Source organism: Peromyscus leucopus, chromosome 11 (assembly GCF_004664715.2).
Source record: "Peromyscus leucopus breed LL Stock chromosome 11, UCI_PerLeu_2.1, whole genome shotgun sequence".
NCBI classification, from domain to species: domain Eukaryota; kingdom Metazoa; phylum Chordata; class Mammalia; order Rodentia; family Cricetidae; genus Peromyscus; species Peromyscus leucopus.
The window spans coordinates 19,929,565-19,947,641 of NC_051072.1; the positions used below are offsets into that span (position 1 = coordinate 19,929,565).

Here is an 18,077-nt window from a genome sequence, read left to right on the forward strand (position 1 = left end):
TATGAGACCATGCTTTAACACAGCTCACACAAATGTTTGCTTGAAATATGATAACAAATAAACTTTATGAAACATCCGGTTAAATTATCTCATTGGCTGAGTTAAATCCAGGAGCAGTTATAAATTCCAATTTCCTTGGGATTAAAGTGTTTTCCTCCAGGTCCAGGGAGCCTCAACCTAGATCTACTCTCAGGCCTTGACGTTAGACTTTTTTTAAAAAGTGAGAAAAATAACCTGACGAGAAATATTTTTCCAAAGTTTGTTTTTTGGCCGGGTATAGGAAAATTAAGATCCTTTGTGACACATAAGGTCATAAAGCGAAATGAGAGTCCCATGTTTCTGAACAACACACAGAGGTTCTCAGACAATGTGTAAAGACAGGGTTTAAACTCGTTTCTAAAGGCACATGAAAGGACTACTGTTAGCCAAATCAACCACCTCTCCCTTCTATTCCCCAGAGTGAATTATACTGAATGCCATCCCTCCTCACACTTCCTGGTGTCCTCTCAATGTCTGGTTCTCTCTCCTCCCACAACAAAATGAATGCTTCCAAATCGGCCCCTGTCTCCTGTGGAGTATGTCGTCATTTTTACAGATCCTCATTCCTGCTTCAGTTTGGATTATTTTATTCCGCTACAATGACCTGTCATCTAAGTCACAATTTCGGATGCCTTATGGCATTGACCTCACGTGCACTCAGGCAGTAACTCTTCACGTTTCGCATTAAGCTAGGGAGTGTGGTGTTAGGAAGAGCTGCAGTCTGGTGGGGCGCCTAGGTTTCATTCTGATCCCACACTGGAATTTATTTATTCTCTCCAAACCTAGAGGTATAAGCCTCAAGTGTAAGCCAAAGAGAATCCGAGTCCCTGTGTCAAAGTGTTCCCTGCTATCTCAGTGAGTAACGCAGTGAAGGCGCGGAGCCCGGCGCCGGGTCAAAGAAAACAGCAACATCAGTAACAATGGATCAGCAGCATTCATAAAGCAGCCCTCTCCTCCCACCGTGCCCAAGCTCTCCAGAACCCAAGAGTCACATAGACACTCGAATTCATTTCCTTGCTGCTTCATGGTTTTCTCTTTTTAAAAAAGGTATGATTTCTCCTTGGATGGTCATGGCCATCCATTTTGGTGTAAATCCATGCCACCTTACAACCAGGCATTTCATTCACATCCATCTCCTTATACTTATCCTAGTGCAGTGTCAGAGGAAATACACTAGAAAGATCTAGACCAGGGTCCCAGCAACACCGTTAATTAGCTCCAGGACTATGACATGCTTCTAGAAAAGACTCAAGATTGACTGGGTCATTACCACAGCATATTGATATTAAAAACCTATTATGTATTAGGTTACTAAGATAAATAGGATACAACTCTGTCCTCAAAGGGGCCTAATGAGGAAGAACGAAGGTAAATAAACAGAGCTTAGGTACCTGCAGTAGGTCCCTTAATAGAGAAAAATCATTCTCAACTGCGCCACAGCTGCCACTTCCTCAGATTAAATCTCCTATGAAAAGAAATGGCTGCGCTTGAGACAGGCTCCTTGAAGGATGGCAGCTCCTACACCAGGATGGGGGGAGTGGGCACCAGAGGGAAGGCCACAGCACTCTGCCTGGGGCTGTTAGGAAACTCTTCAAAGAAGACTGGAAGACTATGAAAAATCTAGCCAACAGCAGAGGGTGAGAACCGAAAGCCAGCCATATACAAGCACAAAGGGGAAATGTCTAAGGAATGGCATAAAGTGTGGGCGAAAAGGAGACTAAAACAGGTCGAACAGGTGAGGACAACATCAGGTCTCCGTGCCCATCTTTAATCCCAGCACTCAGAAGAGAGAGGTAAGTGGATCTCTCTGAGTTCGAGGCCATCTGGCCTATAGAGTGAGCTCCCAGGGCTACACAGTGAGGTCCTGTCCAAACAACAACAAAACCTACCCAGACCTTCTATGCTCTGTTGTATAGACTAGCAATCAAGTATCTTAAACTAGAAAGGCCCGCCACTCACTCACACAACGACTCTTGGCATAACCAAAGACTGACGCAGTGAGGGACAGCAGACAGCTAAACAAGGGAGAGACGCGAGGCCTTAAGAAGAATGCAGGCCAGTTTCAAGAGACGCAATCCACGACTCACTTGACTCAACCAACAGTGATGAAAATTTAAAACAACGGATACCCGGAGAAAAAAGCTTCGGGACAGGAAAGACTCTAAGGTTTCTGATTTAAAGATAGAGACTAAAGGTGATGGGGCCAATACTAAACATGTTAAAATGGCAAGTCTGTGGAAGACCCCACACCAGGCCGCTCAGAAGCAATTCAAAGAGACACAGTTCCAATTTCTAGAGGGCAGGAGAAAGGCCTGGGTCAGAGATGCTGAGGGCAGGTACACAAAGAGAAAAGACAGACGAAGGTAGGGAAGGTTACATAACACCTCTCCACTGTTCGAAGAGGGCCAGCGGGGCAATGAAACCCAAGTTTTCCACGCAGGAAAACTCACTGGGTGAGGCTGCAGGGCTATACGAGTAAACACTGTTGCAGAAAGTGAAAATCAGTTGAGGGAGAGAAGCCAGCTAGTCCTGCTGTTGAGAGGGCTGCAAGGGGACGCTGTCGGAAAGCAGGGCTTCCTTCTCGGCCAGCAGCAGGAGGAACCCTGCTCCACGGTGCCCGGTCCCCTGAATAACTATTGGGGACACACTCAGTTGCTAAACCTCACCAGAGCACCGCATTTCAAACTAAACCTTTCTCTTGATTTGGTCTCATGCCCGGCAGCCAACCAAAAACCTCAGTATTCAGCACCAGCCCTGGCCTTAAAGGACGCCTCCCTCCTTGCTGTATGGACACTCTTGAGTCACAGAGTTCATCAACCTGCGTTAGTTCGTCTGACTACATTTTCATAACATTACACACACACACACACACACACACACACACACACACACACACACACACACACACACTGGTTTGTCAATGTTTCACTCATTTAATAACTAGCAGATTCAAGCCAATGTGGAAACGCCACTCAAGATAAAAGGCCCAAGCTTCTTCACGTGAAAATTCTGAAGCAGAAAGTTGTGTATTACTGGGCCTTGCTCAGTTTTACAAGAGACACCAAAATGAATTCTGAACCTCAGCCATTCCATTTGTAAGATAATGTTTGGGCTCTGCTTTTCCATTTACACACGTCTTCATTTCACCCTTTTAGCAAATATTAAATGTTGGGCAGGTCAGCATTGCACTAGGCACTGGAAATACAAGATAAGCTTACTAAGTAGACAAACGGGACAGAGCAGTTTAAAGGGGGAAAACGTCCAAACGCAAGCGGATCCAATTAAGAACACAAGGCGCAAACACGCCGGGAAGGAGCGCAGGAGCAGGAGCAGGTTAAGCCAGGACAGCGGAGCAGGGATAAGCAGAGGTAAGGGAAACACTGGAGGAGGAAGGCGGGGGAAAGGTTGCCGAAACTGCCAACCAAAGATAAAGGCCAGAACTATGATATTTTAAAATTTGAGGAAAAAGTCCTAAAATATATGCCATCGGCTACAGACACAAATCAAGACACACAGTTGTTTGTGCATGTAGGACAAAATGGGGGACTATGGACCATCTGCAGATAATTCTTCTAATACAAGCAAATACACAAATAGAGAAGTCATCACATATCTAGGAAAATAGACTTAAGAATCTTGGACACAACAGTGAGGTCACATTTTTAACTACACCAAGTAATGCAGTCATGACACCTGACAGGCATGTAAGAAGAGGTCTCAGGAGGACTTACAACACTGGCATCCTATGTTCTCCATCCTCCACAAGAGCGATTTCAATTATGATGACATTTCAATTCGGAATATCGAGCTGCCTTTCTCTCCTAACGTTAAATTGACTTGTTTTGGTACAGTAAGCATTTAGGATGCTCTAGCCCATGCAAGAGTAAAAGGGTATCCCTGACAATATTAATAGCTTAAAAAATTAGTAACAGAAACTATTTTAGAATTAAAAAACAAACACTACAATTTGCTTTAAAAAGTTTTCCTTGATGATTTATTTATTCATAGACCCATCAGAAACTCCTGTCTAAAAAAAATATTCATTTTCCTAGTCTACATAACTTAGTAGAAAAAAAAATCCAACAAAGCAAAAACAAACCATGAACAGATTAATATCTTTAACTAAGCCTGCACGAGGCCGGTACCCGTTTGTTAAAAAGTGTAAAGTCATAATTAACTTAGAGAAATGACACAACACGACCACCCCTACTGTATGTGTAATGCATATGTAATCTAGAAGCGACCACAAAGAAAAGAGATCAGGTGAAAGAGAAATCCCTGGGGAAAACACCACCGAGCTCACATCTGCAAGCGTTGAACAGGCTGATACTAACGTACTTGCCATCTGCGGCCTACGAGGGCTGGCCTTTAGTTTCTCCTACTGTCTTTTTAAAGAACCAAGTTTCTGCTCCGATAGACAGCTGAGAGAAGAAGATGATTGAGCATAAGTACCGGGTCATTGAAGAGTAAGCGTCCAAACAACTGTCTGGCTTCCTCCAGGCTGCCCTCCAAGTAAACAGCTCCTAGATGGAAGGAAGCAGATGCCAAAAGGAAGGCCGCGTTAATATCAGAGAAAATTACACAGCTCTTAAAAAAAAAAAGTCAACAGGTAAGCCAAAACCAGCCCAGGAATAAGGAGAGATCGTTTGAAAGGGAACACTTCCCTGCTCTGAGCTATGCTTCTGTGCCAAATTCAGACTGAAATACAGTTAACTCACTAAAATTTTTAAGCAAAAGAGGCAATATGAATTCTCATGAAGATGTGGCATATACCCTAATAAGGAGACAATACTTAACTATACAGAAAGTGTGTGTGTGTGTATATATATTATATATATAAAGGGGATATATATACACATATATATATATATTAAAAAACACTTCAATTCAGTTTCTGTTTACATAGTGCATGCTTTAAAACAAACATATGCACGACTCTAAGGGAAAAAAAAATAGATAAAGCCAGAGTCTAGACCAATGAAGGCTTCTGAAAATAAAAACCAGGATACGCTACACTTTTAATTTGAAATAATTAAGCACTGTAAATGCACTTAGCATTAATCATAAGTTGTTAGTGCTATACTAACATTTTACCTTGGTAGTAAAATATACCTGGAATAGAAAAGTCGTATTTTCTTACAACCAAAATTTTCTATCTGTCTTCAGAGTGGCCACATTTCCACGTACAGTGTTAAAGTGCTAAGACGTTCTTGATCAGTATTACTAACTGGACCAACAGCTGTAGCAAAATGGAGAGCACAGCAGCTGTGGTCTAGGGCCTAGCAGGCACCAGGCTAACTACTCCATGTTCCTCGCTCAGGAAAGTGTCAGAAGGTTCGTGGGGTTCAGGCTCTTCGCTGACTGCTGGGAAGGCTCAGCTATGTGGAACTCAACTCTGGACCGGGGGCTGGCAGGCCTGGAATGATTCCTTCAAGAACTCCTTGAGGAAGTGACACTGTCTCCATCTCTGACAGGGAAAATGAAGATCAGAGATTGAATTGTCTGCCAAAGACACATATTGGACAACTGATGGAATAAGGAACCGAATCATGTCTGCTCAACCCCGATGCCAAACCGCCACACTGTAGATGGTAAGTGTAAAAGGCCCAATAATTCCACGTGGTAAACTCCCTGGAAATGGACCTATTTATAAAAAACAGGCACTGCTGGGATAGAGTGGATAACTACCAACATTCTCTTTCCACTATCACCAATAGCAACTGTAATAGAAACTTCTGTGTTCACTTTCAAAGGAAGAAGGCAAAAAGAAACACAAAGGATTTTGAGAAATAAAATGTACTTAATTGTTTACTTGAAAATTAAGAAACTGTCCATCAACTATAATATTTTATTGTAAAGATATTTCAATTACCAGCTAATTAATTCTCCATTAATTTTCTTGTACCAACAGATAACTATATGCTGTAGTTATAAATCCTGGGTAAGAAGTGCCTGTATCAGTCTTGCTTTGCAAAAACAAACAACAGTTACACAGATTCAAGACCTAAGAATTAAAAAGGTTTTGTTTTCAAGATACTGAAATCAGAAAATTTTGTAAATAATTTAAAATATGTTCAAAAACCACACTGGGATGTTACTAGCAATTTAGTTCCTGTCTCCTTGCATGTGTACATATGTCGAAGCTAGAAAGCAAGCCCTGTCCATATTAATTCACTTCAATTCCGGAAACACTAAGCATGACATCAGAGACGAAGCATGCAGTAACTAGAAAGCATGATTGATTCGTGGAGACACTAAAATAGCTACAGCACAGTGCGGTGGGTGTTCACGTGTGTTAGGAACAAGTCACTCTACTGTAAGCTTCTCCACTGAATTTCATGCACTCTCCAACAAGCTCAACACATGCAAGGAGGAGATTTTCAACAGAAATTACCTATCAATGCTTCAAAACAATTGGCCATTGCATGCCGGAGGTCCGATTCTCTACACAGGTCAGGCCCATGGGCATACAGCATAAATCGATCCAGTTCAAGTTTCTGCAAAATCCAAAATGATAAAAAGTCAGACAGTTTTGCCAAAATAACTGTGTCTCATGGGGAAAGGAGCAACGGTAAATGCGCTGCTCGCAGTTCAGTCCCGACCAGCTGAAGGATTCCAACAGTCAGAGTTGGGGTCAGAAACCACTGAGATCTGACTTTTCAAATCCAAGTGCAAACCAAGTATGAGACTACACTAAAAAAGATTCTGCTACAAGAACATGGACGTCTGGGTTCACATAGAAGATGTAAACCTAACCAAAGGTCTAACCAAGAGTCTTGCCTCTCTAGATTCCAGAAATACATGACACAGATATGTCTGTACCACACAGAACAGGTGAGGATTTCAAAAATACTTTCAGCTCCAAATATTTAACTGGGTGAGGCTTCAAAGAGCTCTGTGTTTTGCATGTATGTCTCCTTCCAGAGGCTCCCACGCCCATCTCTCTTGGGCTCACTGAGACTTGCCATGTAACCACCAGATTAATCTTAGGGGTTTTGAGAATATCATCTGTACTTAATAGTATTTTATTTTTTGGATGGGGCCTTAGAAAATGTGTGGCCCAGTACTAGGAATAGCACTTATTAATCTACTAGTGTCTACTTCCTTTACATTTGGTGACATTTTATGGCCTTATGTGATTTCTCTTCTTAGAGGAGTGTTTAACGTTTTTAGAGACTGAGTCTCACTGTTTGGCTAGGCTGGCTTAGTTCTCTTCACCTTCCAATTCAGACTCTGGTTTCTATCACCAAGTCTAGCTCCTTTACATGGTTTTCCACATCTACTCATTCCATATCCTAATACACAATGTAAGACCTTTTTAAGCTAGACCCAAATGAATGAAAACTTCCTTAAAAATTCCTGAGACTGAAGTACTATTTTTCATAAAAAGAAAAAGATGCAAATTGTGGTGATTTGAATAAAAATGGCCCCCATAGGTCCATAGGGAGTGGCACTATTAGGAGATGTGACCTTGTCGAAGTAGGTGTGGCCTTGTTAGAGGAAGCTTGTGGTCTCAGATGCTCAAGCCATGCCTAGTGTGGCTTTTTCTTCCTGCAGAACCAGATGTAGAACTCTCAGCTCCTTCTCCAGCACCACGTCTGTCTGTAAGCCACCATGCTTCCCACCATGACAAAGATGGGCTAAACCTCCGAAATTGTAAGCCAACCCCAATTAAATGTTTTCCTTTATAAGAATTACTATGGTCATGGTGTCTCATCACAGCAAGAGAATCCCTAAGGCAGAAATATTACATAAACATGTAATAAATCTGTTTCCATTTCCATAAAATTAAATTTAAAAATACTTACTAAACAAAAGTATGAAACATAATATGGAATAAGATACAAGCTACTGAACAACCTAACACAGTTGGAATCTCACCAGTTTTTGGATTAAAGACATTCAGATTATATGTCTCACTCTCTATGTCAAGCATCCATATACATTTATATTGGAAACACTGCTAAGAATCTAGTATAAAATATAGTCAAATGAGTTTCAACTACCACAAATATAACAGCAGAAAGTTCCTTTAAAAAACAACACACACAAAAAAAGCCTTGATCCCAAAGTGCCAGAGTTTATACTAGAAAATGTAAACTTCATCTGTTTCACAGCCTCACTGGGAAAATACAATTGCTTGCTATGTCTGGAGTCCTGCTTGAGAGCAGACTGCAAACTGCATATTTATGTTATGAACAATTATTCTGGAGTGCTGAGAATTTCAGCTCCTCAGACTCCCCACCCTCTTACCCTTATTGGTCTATGTAGGTGTTGGCAGAACTCTTAAAGGAGAGTGAGTGCTGGAATCCAAGCGCCCGATTCACAGCCCTGTGGGTAGTTCTCTGGCTCCTTATTGCCCGAGAGTTTCAGGGCCACTGCTTTAGGAAAAGGTGGGGCCACGTGGCCTTCTGCTGGAGACAAATTGCTACAGGGAAGCTAGGTGATGGGGGACCAGTCATCTAATTTCAGTCTGAGGAACTTTGTAAGAAAATATTCATTTAACATGTCTGCTTCTACAAAGATTTATATTTAATTATACATTAGCATAAGAAATAAGTAACTTCAGAGATCAAAGCAAAGGAGCCAGGCTTGGCTATAGACACCATATTTCCAGTACCTGGAATCCTAGTGAGAGAACTGCACTAAGGTGGGTTGGGTGAAATAAAAGACCATATAGAAATCCCCCGTGGGAGACACTGGCCAGCCGGTCATCTCTCATGGACGGATAGGAACCCTGTATGGGATCCAAATGTGTTAATAATGACTGGCTTTCGGGCTATGGCAATTTCCTACACCCGGTAAATATCCTCCCCACTGTCATCCCTGTAAGTTTCTGAAGGACAGTTGGGCAATGTCACTATGCCCCAAACTGAAAAGAAAACAAGGATGGATGCCATACTTCCAGTCACACGGATATAAACTGCCAGGAAGCAGCTGACAAACCAACTAACCACCAAAGCAGTTTTATACAGCACTTGGATATCACTCACTGGAAGATGCTGAAATAGTGGTTGTTTACCTGGTTGCTTATGGCTTTTCATTAGGCGTTCTTCTCATTTGCATTCTCAAATGCCACCAACGGCAGCTTGCAGCCTCCCACCGTAAACTACGATGATGGAGCTACACAAAGTAAAATAATGCTTTCTTGCCAACACAAAAACCAGAGAATAAAGTTTGCTACTTTTTTAATATTAGCATCCCGACAAGATCACATCAACAAGCCAGTCACAAAACTATCTTTTCCAACTTTTATATCAAAATGAAAGGGTAGGGGAAGAAACTACTTAAGGCAAAGCAAAGGAAAGCTTTTCCCATAGATGCTGCCGTCTAGGGACTTAAGAACCTCCATTCTTTCTGCTGTTTCATAAACACAAAGGCTATAAAATGTGAGAATTTATCATAAGAACGATGATGAACAACACTAAAAGTAACTAGCTGCCACAAATTTATTGACACGTCTGTGTGATTTCTATGAACAAGGATCATGAAACCCACTTTAAATAGACTCATGAAAACTCATAACCTCATTTAATTCTCATAACCAGCATGTATGGTGGGAGCTAATGTGGTCCCCACCTTAGAAATGAGAGAGGTTTGAGGTTTGGCAGAGAGAACTATTCATCTATTGCCACCCAGTATGTAAGAAAAGAGATGGACAGAACCCCAAGGGGCTAGCCCAAGTGTCCATGTTCCTATCTGTTATGTGCCTCTGTGAAACATCACATGGAAAGAGAAACACCAGACCAGACAGGGCAATAAAGTCCTAGCATGAGTCTGAATTAAGTAGAGGTCCTGGTAGCCACTGAGCTAGGTCAGTGAGGCCAGCACACAGCCTAAATCCTAAATATTACTACTGGGCTTTAGGATGTGGAGATTCCCAAAGGCCTAACAAGTATCCCGTAAGATGTGAACTGCCTGAAGTATTCTGTTCAGAGCTATAATTCCGCCTGCTAACACAAATTAATAACAAACGTAATACAGGAACGGTACACAAATACATACACTAGTTCATCTCTTTTGCAAAGCTCTCATGTTACTTTCCCCCAAATGTTTAGCCTGTTCTCCTACATCTGTCAATTTCTTCCTCCTCTGTTTCCAAGTTACCTCACTGTGGAGTTCATTAGCTGCTGGTGAAAACCACCAAGGCAACAGACCAAAACAAACAAACCTCCACCATAGTATGGTCCAAAAACCACGATTCCCCCAGTATACTCTCAAGAATGACTCATTCAGCTGCAGAACTGCATGGACTCGGGAAGAGGATGTCTGACTCCACACAAAAGCTTCGGGGGTTCCCCCTACCTTTGCAAGCATGGCCAGATGCTGGTTCTGAACGATGGCAGTCCGGTAGGTTGCCAAGCCTCCTTCTTCCAGACTAGGAAACAAGTAGTACAGGTGGACACTGTGGAGGGCGGGGAGGAGAGAACACAACAGAGCATATCAACATGCATCACAACACTGTCTGCGGCCCTGCAACATAGAGACAGAGGTGACACCGTCTGCAGCAGACACCAGCTGCACTGAACAACCACAAGGGGAAATGATGTACGAACGCACTCAAGTCCAAAGAGCAACACACTCACAGGTCCATATATACTTCTGTTAAAAGACTTCTCTGGAGGCAGACATAGGACACACATCTGTACTACTAGCATGCCAGAGACGCACACAAGAGAATCACCACAAGTTCAAAGCCAGCCTGGTATATATGGCGAATTCTAGGCCAGTCAGGGATAGCCAGTAAGACCATGGCTCAAAAAGCAAAAACAAAACAAAACAAAACAAAAAAAGATTTCTCTGAAATCTGTTAACGATACAATCTGTCACACTGTTTGTGACTAACAGAAGCACACATCTGAAAGTCCAAACTTAGGACATTAACCAACGCTTTACACTGGGTAGGATTATGGGTGGCCCCTGAAGACAACTCTGGGAAGCCCTGAGTAGCAGTGTTGTGATATAGTGCCCCAAATCCCAGAGCAGTGACAGTGACGGGTCCTATGCAATGATGAGTGAAGGGAACTCGTGGGCAGTGTGACAAGGTAGAGGGTCACACAGAATCCATCCGGATCACAGTGCTCTGCTCTGTTCTGTGGCACCCCACTTCATCAGAGCTGCTGTCCACCAGGGACAGCTAAGTTCATTAGTCTAGGAGTGTTAGGAAATGGCCCCTTGTCTTTGTGTCTTTCTTTGGAAAACACTGACCTAAAGAGAATAAAATAGTTCAAGACGGTTCCAAGGGAGGCTTGTGTCATCTCCCTAAGGGAGAGACTGTGACCATGGAAAGACAAATGCACTTCCAATCCCTACCTCCAATCAAAGATCTTAGAAGAACGTTGGAACACTTTTGGACAGGACACACAGCCACACAGACACAGACAGACAGACACAGACATGGACACAGACACAGACACAGACACAGACACACACACACACACACACACACACACACTCGCACTCACACACACCTAGTCATTAAAATTACTTGTAAGCTTTACTTCCCTCAAGATTAGAAAGACAGAACAGGATCAAAGGCAAATCCTGGAAGATGAAATGACATTTTAAAATATCATCCCTTCCCTTTCAAATGGAATATAAGCTCGGGAGCACTAGTCTAGGACCAGCTGAAATCCTGTGGCTGTAAGCAACTTTAACACATGCTTGACAGGCCAGAGACACCGGCCTTTCATCTTGTAATCTCACTCATTACAGCAGCAGCAAGAGCAGTTGTCAGAGCAAGAGCCACAGACATGTGGCTTTGAAGCCTTTCAGAAGAGAAAAGACACAGTTGTCCAATGCCTTGCTTGGCTAATTACAAAGGAGGTAACATAATAAGCATGCAACCTATCAAATATAATTACTGGGGGGCTGCATGGGGGAGACCTCCTTACCTGGTCAGAAACTCAACAACTGCATCTCCCAGGAACTCCAGCCTTTCATTGTGATTAATCCTACAATGAAAATGCAAAAGAGCATTTAAATAGCACATTTCGGGCAGCCAGCGAAATGGCGCAACAGGTAAAGAAAGACGTTGTCAGGACGCCTGATCACCGAAGTGTGAATCCTGGGGCCTACATGACAGATGGACAGAATGACTGCCACAAACTGTCCACTGATCTCCATACATGCGCCATGACAGGGGCACGTGGGTGTGCACCACACGATACATGTAATTTTAAAAAGCTTTTATTTAAAAAAGAAAAAAGAGCACATTTACTTCCCCTGTCTCTTCAAAAAGGAAACAGTAGAGTTAGTTCACTGAGTAATCCAACCCCTTATAGCTGGATCTCTCATACTCCAGAGCAATGGCTATCCTATCTTATCCTGAAGGCATCCAGGCCCCACCTAGTAGGGAGGTATGGTGGTCTGAATGAGAATGGCCCACGTAGGCTGAAAGGATTAGAAGGATCAGGAGGCGCTGCCTTGTTGAAGGAAGTGTGTGTCTGGGGGTGGGCTCTGAGGATTCAAAAGCCAATGCCAGGCACAGTCTCTCTGCCGACAGACCAGGATGTAGTTCTCAGCTATTGTTCCAGCACCTGCCCGCATGCCCCTATGCTCCCCACCATGATGATAATGAACTAGACCTCTGAAACTGTAAGGAAGCCCCCAATTAAATGCTTTCTTTTCTGAGAGTTGTCTCAGTCGTGGTGTCTCTTGACAGCAACAGAACCGTCACCAAGAGAGAAGTGGAGAATGGGTTTCAACCCATTACACTACATGGCTCCAACTTTCAGGCCCCAAGCTTCCCCTGGACACAAGACTTCAAAGCTTCCCAAAAAGCTGGGCGCTCTCACACTGACTATGGTGAGTGTCTTCACTCTGCTACCAGGTGAGCCAAAGAAAGAGGAACATGTTCCAGAAGAGTCCCCGAGACAGCATCTCACCACCTCACCTCCAAACTCAACTTAGTATCTAGTCCTTGAAGACAGGCCTAACCTATCCACCACCTCATTAACTGCTGCTACCCTCTCTCCCCTGTGTGCTGGCCGCCTGTTCCAAACCAGTTACTGCCCCTCTTTCAGCCAGGCTTTCTCCCTCCCAAGAACTTTCTACTCTTTGCCCCTCTACACTTTTCAGATACACTGAAAAGCCACTTTCTCCTTCAAGGTTCAGGAAAAGCTCGAGGAAATCCTGCCTGAGAAGCCCCTCATCAATGTAAATATTCCCCTCCCCTGTAGATAGGTCATACTTTATTGATACGATGAGGCAACATCTATAAAGAAGTCACCCTGAAACCTGATCTCAATTGATGGCTCATATTTGCGGGAAAAGGCTATTCAGTTGCGGTCGTAGCTCGGTGGCAGAGCACCTGCCTTGCACGCAAGGCCCTCGGTTCAATCCTCAGTAGCATCCCTCCAAAAGAAAACTCCTTTAGGAGTCAGCAGCCAATAGTGGGGGATAAAGAATGAGCCGGGGCTGAGGACCTCTTGAATCGCTGATTGCTTCAAGTATACACATATACTTATATTGCATGTACATACACATAAAAAGCAGTCGGCCCTATTTCTGATTCTTACAGTTTTATATATCTTACAGACCACTTTGGGTTGGGTTGCTGTTGTTTTTTACTACTCTATTAGCCAAGAGTGACTAGGAAGGGTGTATTTTTTAATTGAGCCAAGCATGGTGGTGCAAGTCTGTAATACCAGCACTCAGGAGGCTGAGACAGAAGGGCTCTGAGTTCCAGGCCAATCTGGACACTTAGTTTAGGGCAGCATGGGCTACGTAACAAGACTCTGTCTGAAAAAAACACAAACAACAAAAACTACTGACTTCCAAAAGTGCCTGCCATTTCTCTTAGAGAAAACATCAAGGAATAAAGACATTAAAGGTAGGATGAAACAACCCTGAAATCCTCGTGTGTGTGTGTGTGTGTGTGTGTGTGTGTGTGTGTGTGTGTGTGTGTGTGTGTGTGTGTTTTAAAATAGTCAGCTGTTGTTCTAAGAAACTGAATTGCCAGGTATAAAGCCTCACCCCTGTAATCCCAGCACTCAGGAAGCAGAGACAGGCAGAATGCCATGAAGTTCAAGGCCATCCTGAGCCGGAAAACAACACCTTGTCTGTTTCTATCTGCCCCTGCATATGTCTCTCTCTTCCCACACACACTCAAATTAAAAAAGGAATGGAAAGGTTTTTAAAAGAAAAAGAAATTACACTATTCTGTTTTATGAGCCATGAAAATAAAATTCCATTTTCTTTGACAGAGATTCTTTTCCCCCTAACAATTCAAAGTATTACACAGTGAAAACTATTTACTGTGAAAACACGGAGCCCTGTTAGGAGTTTGGGGGAAGGGGTAAAAGGACAAACTATATCTGAACTGGAGCTTTATTAGAGAATAATAAGACACCTAGTCAAAGAACGGGAACTGCTAAGTCATATGTGACTTTAAATGACATCCTACTGACATAAATTTTACCTTAATTTCTTTTATGAACTTTAATAGAGACAATGACTATGTCTAATATTTCAATTACCAGAAATTGGACTGGTTAAAATCCAAGATCAACAATTCTAAAAAGGGTTGTTCAATACTGAGTTTACCATTCATTAAAAAAAAAAATTGTCCATATCTGGCTTTGGTTTTCTATTTCCACATTATGACTCAACTTTGACAATAAACCATAAACCAAAAATGGTTCCAGCATTCCATCCTGGTGACTATTATGCTGGTCAGTTCCTAACCCAACAGTTTCTCTAGAAAGTGGACAGAGTGTGGTAGTTTGAATGAGAACGGCCCCGTAGACTCATAGATCTGAACAACTGGTCCCCAGCTGGGGGACTATCTGGACAGTATGAGGAGGTGTGGCCTTGTCAGAGAACATGTGTCACTGAGGGTAGCCCACACCATCTTCAGTGAGGCCACTCTGCTTCCTACCTGCGGAAATGATGCAAGCTCTCAGCTACTACTCTAGCACCACCCTGGCTGCCACGCTCCCGCCAGAACGGCCCCAGATTCACCTTCTAGAACCATGAGCCTCAAGTCAAATGCTTTCTTTCCTAAGCTGCCTTGGTCACGGTGTTTTGACACCATGGTAGAACAGTAACTAAAAACAGAGTAAGCCACCAGAGCTGATAGCAACGGCAAATATTCTGTCCCTCCCACTGTTCACAGCTTAATCATCTCTACCAACAAAGCAAGACCCAGGGTGGGATGTCTGCTGAGCAGTAAACGCCGTCTGATTTTGAGAACTGAATTACAGAGCTATTATGAAATTAACTGTCACATTTACACCTCAAATTCCATCTAAGGACTTCAATGCACCTTATAAAAGACATAATCAATCTCTCTATACCAGTGAACAGTCTAAGGTACCATTTATTCCATGCAAAGCCATCTTGGCATGGACCAAATCCCAGGGTGAACACACAACTTTTCTCACTTGTATATTTCATGTCTCAAGCAGTGACTGGTAGGGCCGATCTATAGGGTTCTTGAAGGTCAGGGGAACTCCTACCCGACGCAGCGACGTCTCTCACTGTATGTAGCTGGACTTGAGGGAAGGAGAAGAGAGGCCACAGCCTCATCAGATCTCAGGCCCACTGGACTTGCATGCATCATGTGAACAATGTTGGGCGGAGAGTAATGAAGAAGTCACTGACCTTTGGCCTACACACACACACACACACACACACACACACACACACACACACACACACACACACACGGGAATGCGCATCTGCACACACATGTAAACACACCGATCCACATATACCACACACATCAACAGTAATTACTGTCAACAGTAATTCTTTGTGTGAATGCTTATTCACTGAAGTGTCTTCTCTGTGAAAGGAACTGGTTACAAAATGAAAAGGAGAGAAAAGAGCAGGATCACAGACCTTCAAACCCCTCACTGTCTAATAAAGAAAATTAGCACTGCCGCATGATCCTAATACGCAAAAGAAAAGGACACGCGTTGTGGAAAATACACCAGCAGGATCTCACAAGGCCAGCTGGGCATTCCAGAAGCAAGTGTAAAATGACAACTGGCGTGTGAGGAAGGAAGCAGGAATGCCTCCCAACTCAGAAAGCCCGCGGCTCTCCACATGAAGAAGTCATGCGTGTCAACACAGTCCAGGGCCAGGTCATGTGGGCTGGGACTGCCAGGAGGCTGGTGGAAGCTTTGTAGCAGACAACAGCTAAGATGTCAACCCGAGGCGTTGGAGGTAGTAAGATGTCTAATGCAACAACAGCTCCAGGAAAAAGGCAGAAAGTGGCTGGCCACTCGTAAGGGTACTGCAGGGGGGTGCGGACGGTTCAGGGCACTCCAAGGAAAGCTTTGTCAAGAACCTGGTGGACCGAAGTTCCGGCTTGGGTGTCTCCCTTCTTCCCCCCTTGATCAGTATTAGAGACATCTCTACAGAGCCCCTTGCTTGAGACCCAGCCACCGATGTGCAGACTCCTGGGAAGCGTGCTGTAAAGATAAGCAAAGGCTCCCGAGAAGCAGAGGTGACTGCATCCCATTTACAACAGCAACTAAGAAACAAACACGGACCCCAAAAAAGACATGGAGAAATGGATGAGATCTACATGAACAGCCTGGTCATGAGTGGGAACAATGAAGAGCGACGGTCGAGGGAAAGAGAGTGGGAGATCCTAGCTGGATCAAGAAAAGAGAGGGAGAACAACGAATAGGAGACCATGGTAAATGAAGACCACATGAGAAGGGGAGGAAGCAGAGAGCTAGGGAGGCCCACGGAGATCCACAAAGATACCGCCAGAAAAGACTGCTGGCAATGGACGAGAGACGGCAGGAACTGACCTACTCCGGTGATGGGATGGCCAGACACCCTGTTAGTTGTGCCATAAACCCCATCCAAGGAAGGTCTGAGGAATCTGGATGCAGACATCCATGGCTGGGCCCCTGGAGGAGCACTGGGAGTCTAATTAGTGAGAAAGAAGAGGGTTTATATGAGCGAGAATTGTTGAAGTCAGGGTTGGATAAAGCACAGGGACAAATAGCCAAACGAATGGAAGCACAGGATCTATGAACCAAAGGCTGAGGGGCCCCCAACTGCATCAGGCCCCCTGAACGGGTGAGACAGTCATTTGGCTTGATCTGTTTGGGAGGCAGCCGTGTGTTGGTGCCGGGTCCTGGGCTTGTTGCATGAGTTGGCTGTTTGAATCCTGGGACATATGCAGGGACACTTGGCTCGGTGTGGGAGGGGGGGACTGGTCCTGGCTGGACTGAGTCTACCAGGTCGATCCCGGTCCTCGGGGGAGACCTTGATCTGGAGGAGGTGGGAATGGGGGGTGGGATGGGGGGAGGGGGAGGGGGGCGAGAGTGGGAGAACAGGGGAATCTGTGGCTATTATGTTGAACTAAATGATGTTGTAAAATAAATTTACTTAAAAAAAAAAAAAAAGAAACAAACACGGGAGAGGGCAAGCAGTTGAAAGCCAACTCAATTATTCAAGTGCACAGTACAAAACCGACCTACGATCCCGAAACAACGGCCTCATCCATCCCAAGCCCCTTGGCAGTTGCTCTGTTTCCCTTTTGATCTGCACGGAAGCACTTAACAGAGTCGCTCCTACATAATTCAGGTTTCCAGCAGTCTCATCCTACCCCAGGCAACCGAGCCTCCCGAAGAGTAGGGATTTTGTGGTACTTGATCTCGGATCCCCTAAACCACCTGCAAACTGCCTCAAACTAAGACTCCGGATAAATGTCCGTGGATTTCCATGTGGGCGAAGCTCTTAAGTCGGGACACACGCAGCAGTAACGCAGCAGACCCTGCGGCTGAGGCCAGCAGGCCCTTGCAGATCAGACACTTGAGGTCAACTCTACATCTACAAAAACCACATATTCCCGGCAAAAGTAAAGGAGTATGTTAGCATTCTGCCAACTTCCTCCAGGTTGCTGCTGCCATCAGCCACCTAACGACGTTTGCTACCTCAGTTTTATATCTCAGCTGCTGTTGCTCTGAAGCTTCAAAATAGTAAATTCAGAAAGCACATGATTCTGAGGTGTCATTCTTTTTGCCGCGGATCAAATTCTCCCCACCCCCATCCCTGGTTAACCCTTCCCT

The 18,077-nt window shown here is 44.1% G+C and overlaps 1 protein-coding gene across 4 annotated transcripts in view; it reads right to left on the bottom strand.

The window, feature by feature from the left end:
* Drosha (drosha ribonuclease III) overlaps window positions 1-18,077 on the bottom strand; it is a 119,315-nt gene that overhangs the window by 24,511 nt on the left and 76,727 nt on the right. For all 4 annotated transcript variants that reach the window (XM_028884400.2, XM_028884398.2, XM_028884399.2 and 1 more), the window contains 4 exons: window positions 11,934-11,993; window positions 10,345-10,444; window positions 6,434-6,536; window positions 4,492-4,562 (listed from right to left, as the gene is read on the bottom strand). In XM_028884400.2, the coding sequence (XP_028740233.1) occupies window positions 4,492-4,562; window positions 6,434-6,536; window positions 10,345-10,444; window positions 11,934-11,993 (334 nt within the window). The remainder of the gene's footprint in view (window positions 1-4,491; window positions 4,563-6,433; window positions 6,537-10,344; window positions 10,445-11,933; window positions 11,994-18,077) is intronic.